Source organism: Meleagris gallopavo, chromosome 1, assembly GCF_905368555.1.
Source record: "Meleagris gallopavo chromosome 1, MGAL_WU_HG_1.1, whole genome shotgun sequence".
In the NCBI taxonomy this organism is placed as follows: Eukaryota; Metazoa; Chordata; class Aves; order Galliformes; family Phasianidae; genus Meleagris; species Meleagris gallopavo.
The window spans coordinates 24,289,658-24,297,169 of record NC_139404.1 but is presented as its reverse complement, the minus strand read 5'-3'; the positions used below and the strand labels follow the sequence as shown (position 1 = coordinate 24,297,169).

At 37.8% G+C, this 7,512-nt stretch overlaps 1 protein-coding gene across 1 annotated transcript in view; it reads right to left on the bottom strand.

Annotated features, from left to right (window-relative positions):
* Nucleotides 1-7,512, bottom strand: part of ASZ1 (ankyrin repeat, SAM and basic leucine zipper domain containing 1) — a 39,579-nt gene that overhangs the window by 17,615 nt on the left and 14,452 nt on the right. The window contains exons 5-7 of the mRNA XM_085219014.1: nucleotides 4,081-4,192; nucleotides 3,658-3,792; nucleotides 1,062-1,174 (exon numbers count right to left, since the gene is read on the bottom strand). Coding sequence (XP_085075140.1) covers nucleotides 1,062-1,174; nucleotides 3,658-3,792; nucleotides 4,081-4,192 — 360 coding nt within the window. The remainder of the gene's footprint in view (nucleotides 1-1,061; nucleotides 1,175-3,657; nucleotides 3,793-4,080; nucleotides 4,193-7,512) is intronic.

Here is a 7,512-nt window from a genome sequence, read left to right as displayed (position 1 = left end):
TCCTCTAGCCAGCATCAGGTTTCAACAGGACAAAATTCATTTGAATAACTGCTGCGTAGGGTTACTTCCTTATTTCACTAGTAATACACAAGAACAGAGAACAATACAGATAATTGACTTTACCATGCAAAGTCTTCAACCCTCAGCTTCAGAAAGTGTCTCTAAGATGATTGTGGTTGAAGTCCCAGAGGAAAAAAAAAATCAGACGTAAACATTATTCTAGCAACAGAATCTGATGACATTCTGTCTGAGACTACCTGAAGTCTGAAGTGCTGATTAATGAACTACCATCAGCCTCATGATACATAATTTGGTATTTCAAATTCCACACAACCTGGCTGAGCAGGGACACAATCTTAATCTGACTAATCAGAACACATCGCACAGAGACTATGGGCACTGAAGATTGTTTTCTCAAGGCTATGCAGCTCAAGGAAGAAAATGGATGGTTTGCTGAGAACTTCTTAGCTGTGTGTTCCATGACAAAAGAGTACCAGACATCTTCAAAGCAGGTACTGAGGTCAACCACAGGACATCTGCATGCTTCAGAGTTAGAAGCATGCTTATAAAAGAAGTTCCAGAGCTTAAATGCTGTTCATACTTTAGTTGGGGTTTCTCGGATGTATGGCTCTTCTCAAGGCAATGCAAGTATCTGAAAGCACATGGAAAAATGGGGCACAGCTCTTCTTGGTGGCATGAAGATAAGAACAGGCATTCAGTAAAAGTATCTGAAATTGAACATCAAATGAAGATAACCACACACAAGGAGTATCCAACAGAAGAGCTTACAAATTTAACACCACTGAAACACATGCAAGTGCCATTGAACCCTGCCTCTACTATACTTTATGCCAAGTGAGAGGAAAGGAAGACCTAGAGCAAGCTCATAGTTTACAATGCAAAGGAACCACGCAGTCTTGAAAAATGAATATAATATACTTACTGTGGGCTCCTGGTAGTGCTTCAAATGATACACAATGCATTTCAGTAAAACTTATTATGAACAAATACAATCTCTCATGAATGTTTATAAACTGAAATTACACTATGAATTTATTTACCTCACACTGTGGGCAGAGGCAGCTGTCAGAAATTTGTACATAGTCTCCTGCTTCACTGTCCCACAGTATTTCCCTTGCAAGTGATTTACAGTCAAAGAGAGTAAACTATAAATCTGAAAGAGCCAAAATGAGTTAGTTAACATGCATAAAGAAATATACAGAAGTCAGACTACGAAGAGTTATTTTATGAATTACTACATTGGGGGAACATGAAACATCTGCCACATCTTTTCTAATTCAACTACAGTAAGGAGTTAAGACTAAGCTCTAAGAGTTTATCATCAGGAACATTTCCAAATCAAATGAATTCAAGCACAGCGATGCAAAGCAAGTTTATAAGCAACACAGTCATAAAGAAGTTAGCAACTATTATTTCAGAAGCAGCAATACTCCAACAACTACTTTATGATGTTTGTAGACAAGTGTACTACATACTCAATGGAGTAAGTTTCCTAAAAAGCTTAATGTATAAAACTATTTTAACACCTAAGATTCCAATGCGTAAATGGACCCAACATTTAGCAGTTCACATCTGACAACTGAAGTTGCCTATATTTGACAGACAGGGATTCTTTCAACTGACTAAACAAGGAAGTCTTCTACCAGACATCACTTCACATCAGTGATGGATTCCAGAAACTGCATTGCCCTTGCTAGTTACTAGAAAATCTAGCAAAGCAAGTAGAATCCTAGTAAAAATAAGGGAATGGTGAGTTCACTTTTCTGAAATTCAGGTGACTAGCCAGCTTTTTGTCTATACACACACAGTGTGGATTGACTCTGGATAGCACATAAGTCCACACTTAGTTGCTTGTCCATTCCTTAAAATGGGATAGGGGACAACTGGAAGAATAAATGTGAGAAAAAAAAAGTGTTGGTCAAGATAACAGTATTTTAATTAGAAATGTGTACACACACTCCTAACAAAAAAGCGATGCAAAGGCAAACATACCATCTCCCAGTTGTAAACTGATGCCCAGCCAGGCTCCAAGAAACAGCTACTTAACAAAAATCCCTCTACTCCTCCCCTGCTTTTACTGCTGAGCAAGGCTGTTATATAACAGCCTTGGAATAACATATTATATATGTTATATATAACAACATATATCCATGTTGTTATATAACAACATGGAATAACCCGTTGGTCACTTCAGTGCAGCTATCTCAGCTGTGTCCCCTCTCAGACCCTCACCTACCCTAGCCTGCATGCTTGCAGGGCTTCCCTGACAAACACAGCAAAGGCCTTGTTGCTGCATAAACACTCAGCAACAGGCTGGTTTGGTCACAAATCCAAATCAGCACCATATAAGCTGCTAGGAAGAAAACTTGCACCCCAGCCAAACCCAGTACAATATGCAAGGAAATAAACATTCCCCTCATATAGTTTCTGTTGCCAGAGCCTATGACAATGCAGAGGGGTTGTCAGTGGGCTGAAGAGCAGACTTCCAAGCTGGAACAAGCTCACAACCATTAAATTTCACAGTAACATCTGCAAGACTTTGCAGTAACTGCGTGAAAGCTAACACTTCACAGGTCAAGAAGCAAGACCCACCTCTCAGTGCGAGCAGCCTGTATTCCCTCTATGTCAGACAGTCATGTTATAAGACTATGTGGCCAAACAAGTCGTTTATCACAGGCAGAAAGCATGTGTAGCCTCTTTCAATAAGCTGAGTTGACAGACTGCTGAGCCTCAGACACTGATCTTGCTAGCCTACACTCTACGCATAGTTACCATTTTTGCTCCTGCCTAGTCCTGTAATATGACAGGAGGAAAAATGAGAGGAAAGACAGTAGAAAAATCACTAAAGTGAATTACATATTTTTAAAGGGACACTAGAAAAAACACTAAGAAGTTATTGGTAAGAGCAACTCAAAGCAAAACACACAAATCTGATTTGATTGATCCACCATGTACCATTTAGTATGGGCAATTAAAAGATTTATTTTTGGAGTATATGTATGCAGTGTCTTCAGCAGCTTTCTTCAAATTGGTAATTAGTAACCGCTTTTCCAATGATCTGATGTGATGCAATGATCAATTCACATTGTTTTAAACTGTCTTCTGTCCAAAGAATCTGAGAACAGATTTGGAAGATGGCCAGTACATACCACTGAGTCTCTCTCCCCCTTTAGCTTTGGCCTTTTCACTTTCAGCTTCAATCAGAAACTATACACAGCCAATTAGTTTGATATCTGCCTTCTCTCACACAGTTGGGCAGCCAGGAAAAAAGAAGAAAACAAAAAACGAACACATGATTTTACTACTTCTCATGTCACTATTACTTACATTACTAATCCCTTGCTCTATATTTCAAACCTGAAGTCAACGATTCTAAAAAGAAATAAGCCAAAGAAATGGCAACGACAAAGCACAAAAAAATGCGCAACATTTAAAAGCATTTAAAACTGTGAAAAGTTGGCAGGTGTTCAACTAGCTCCTCTATTGTAGTTATTAAAGTAGTAAAACTTCCGCAGAAAACCACACAATTAATAGAAGAGATTCTGATGGCAAACTCAAAAAACAAACCAAACACTCCAAAATAAACACAAAAAAACCCACAGAATTCATATTTGAAAGAGAAATGAAATTAAGTACCTCTGAATGTTCATTGATTTTTGCTATCTCTGCTGCTGTTTTCTTATCCTTCGTCTGTAGATTTTTGTCAGCTCCAAGCTCAAGCAATATAAAGACTACATTTTTATGTCCATGATGTGCTGCCCATATTAATGCCTGCATGAAAAGTAACTTTGTTTTATCTTCCACACAGAGGGGAAAAAAAAAAAAAAAAAAAAAAAAAGAATAGAGGTTCAATGAATAACACAATTTATAACTTCTTACACGGCAGAATCTGAAGACAAAGTCACGTAGTGCAAAACAATCTCAAGGTAGATGTACAATAAACAAGCTTGAATATTTGTTTGAGGAAAGTATATTCAGAAAATAAGTATCGGCTCCTGTTTTTTTTTTTTAATACTTTTAAATAATTAGTTAAAACATATGCAGAAGTAAATCACTTACTGAATATCCGTTTTCATCTTGAGCATTTACGTGTGATCCATGAGCAACAAGAAGACTAACAACGTGAGGATAGCCTCTTCTAGCTGCATACATCAGTGGAGTCATTTGCTTCCTGTGGAAGGAGCAGTGACAAACATGTCAAGATGTTAAAATCAGCTGTATGATCACATAGAGTACCTCAATTCTGCAAATACTCTCTTCTGTAGAGCCAACTCAGCAGAGAATGAAAGCCCACGGCACAGTGCTTTACCACAAGGTTCAATTTATCAGAACATGACTTAGTAACTCATTTACATCAGTTAGCATCTTTTATACATTCTAAGAATTGCTACTTATTTTCTAACTGAAAAGAAATCAAGAGTTAATTACTGCCCTCTGCACTTAGAGGACGTTCCTGGAAGATAGAGGAAACTTAGAGGAAACATTCCTGGAGATCAAAATATAAACTTATAGTTTGTACTTCTAGAAGAAAAAGTTAAAAACTATTTTATCACTTTCAAATTCAAATACTGCATTACAACAAATATACTTAACACTTCCCAGCTATGAAAAGCTTTCTGGTTTAGAAATACATAAAATCTGTTTCTCAAGGTCATCTCTCTTGTTGCTACCACAGACCCAATGGCAGGCTCTCAATGAAAAAGCACATGAAGCAGCTTCATAAAGGAATGAGCATAGTCAGAGATCACAGTTTTTTTGTTAATAAAGCAGAGAATATCAGCAAATCACCCATTTTTAAATTCGATTCAGAGGAAAAAAAAAGTGGCAGAGCATTACTTTTCACATAAAAAAAATGTAAAGAACACAGCTTAAGTGATAAATTCTTCACACAGTTTAACTGAAAGTTTCTGGAAAGAAAAAACATATTTTTGTGGAGGAAAAGTTATAAATCATAATATTTCTCTTGTTCATCTTAACATTTAACAACTATATACATGCTTGCAAAACTTTGATAAAAACATTACCAGCAAAAAAATCATAGGTCACTAATTTTAGTGTGCAGAGGAACAGTGCAAAACCACAGCACAAGAATAATCAAGATTCAGAGCCCTCCTGAGCATACCTGAAAGAAGTCATCAGGTAATTACATAGAAATGCCATACTAAAAATGTTTATAAATACTAAAAGTAAATGTACATCGAAATACTTATGTCCTTGGCCTTTTTCTAATTTTCTGTTCCTACAGGTATGTTGACATTTGCTCTTTTATCTATACAAAACTACTACTTGTCACTGCATAAGTAGTAATTATGGACACCACCTTTCCCATTATTCTATTTATTTTGTTTATATCCACCAACTGTGATGACAACAGTCTATTACGCTTCCTCCTAGATGCTTGTAAGATGAAGCCATAGTGAACTGGGCTGATGTTTTTCAGAAATATATTTATATGAATATACATATTGCTCAAAAGATTCTATTTAGAAAATATCTTTTTAGTAGCCTGATTGTTCCTCTTTGGTGTAATAAGACTGAAGATTGACAAGCATGCAGTATTGCAACAGAAAGCTGTTGAGTTTCTGGGTGCTATGAAGTAAACAGTTATAAGACAAAATATTTTACTAACAGCGTTCAATTAAAAATATACCATATTTTAAAATGTGTTTTCTTTCCTAAAAAAAATGTTGCGTATTTTTAATGTATAGCTCTGTGACAAAAATCTGATGTAAAAGTTTATTCTACAACAATGCCCTGTCATGAATGCAGATCTAGAGATAACTCCATGACAGGCGGGTTGTAAGAGTTAGGGTAGTATGGGTAGGTTGCAGTTGGACTTGATGATCTTATGGTCTTTTCCAACCTGAGCAATTCTATGATTCTATGATTACCAGTAATTTCAATGCCGACCACCAGAGGGACCCCGAAATACACATGCATACCAAGTAGATTTCATAAAATGCTGCCTTTCTGTTTCCTTTCGGACTATTGGTACAACTATGGCTTTGCTCATTCTTCTTCATTATTTCTTACTAGCAAAATCTGTTATTATCTCTCATAATATTTGGCACGATACAAGTGTAGTTAAAAGTCCACTGCAAAAATTTCAGACATACACAAACATGCAAACAATTTGACAATGTCCCACACGACAACTGAATCACAGAATTAAGTGAATTGGAAAGGATCTTAAAGATCAGCCATTTCCAACCCCCCTGCCGTGGGCAGGGCTTCATCCACTATGTCAAGTTTTTCTGAATACCTCCAGGGATGGGGCAATCTCTTTCAGTTGTTTAAATTCTCTAGACTAAGTTGTCTAAATTAGAGAGACAGATTCAACAGACAGACGACTCAGTGGATAAGGAATTGACTGGATGGTCAAACTCATCGTGGTCAACAGCTCCATGCCCAAGTGGAGAACATGGATGACTGGCATTCCTCAAGGGCCAGTATTGGGATCAGCACAATTTAACATCTCAGTAAATGACACAGACAATGGAATTGAGCGCATTCAGCAAGTTTACAGACAATACCAAGTTGCGTGGTGCAGTTGGTGGTGCTGAAAGGAAGTGATGCCATCCTGAGAAACCCTGAGAAGCTTCAGAAGCTCGCCTGTACAAACTTCATTAACATCAGCAAGACCAAGTGCAAAGTCCTGCACATGGGTTTGGGTAATTATAACTATCAGTAAAGGCCGGTGACGAACGGGTTGAGAGTTCCCCTGCAGAGGACTTAAGTGTGTTGGTCAATAACAGAAGCTCAACACAAGCCAGCAACGTGTGCTTGAAGCCCAGAAATCCAACTGTATTCTGGGCTGCATCAAAAGAAACAAACATCAGGTCAAGAGAGGTGATTTCTCCCCCCCTGCTCTCCCAAGAGCCCATCTTCAGTACTGTGTTTGGCTTGAGCCATAAGGCAAACATGGAACTATTGGAACAAATCCAGAGAAGGGCTAAAAGGATTATCAGAGCTGGAGCACCTCTCCTAGAAAGACAGGCTGAGAAAGGTGGGAATATTTAGCCTGGAGAAGAGAAGGCTTCAGGGAGACATTACAGTGGCCTTCAAGTACCTAAAAGGGGCCTAAAAGCAAGCTAGAAATAGACTTTTTTTTTCCCCACAGAGTGTAGTGGTAAGGATTAATGGCTTTAAAATAAGTGAAAAGATTTAGGTTAGACCTATGGAAGAAATTCTTTACTCAGAGGGTTGTGAGGCAATGGACTGGTTGACCACAGAAGTTGTGAATGCCCCATCTGTGAAAAGTGTTCAAGGCCAGGTTAAATGGGACTCTGAACAACCTGATCTAGTGGAAGGTGTCCCTGTTCATGGCAGAAAACAGACTTTATAGGTCCCTTCCTACCAAACAATTCTATAATTTTACAATGCAAATGTGAAGGAGTCTTGTGATAGGGAAAAAAAAAAGTACATCATTCAGAAATAAGCAAAATATAAGGTAACTATGTCATCTCAAGACACACAGACAGTAAGAGAAAT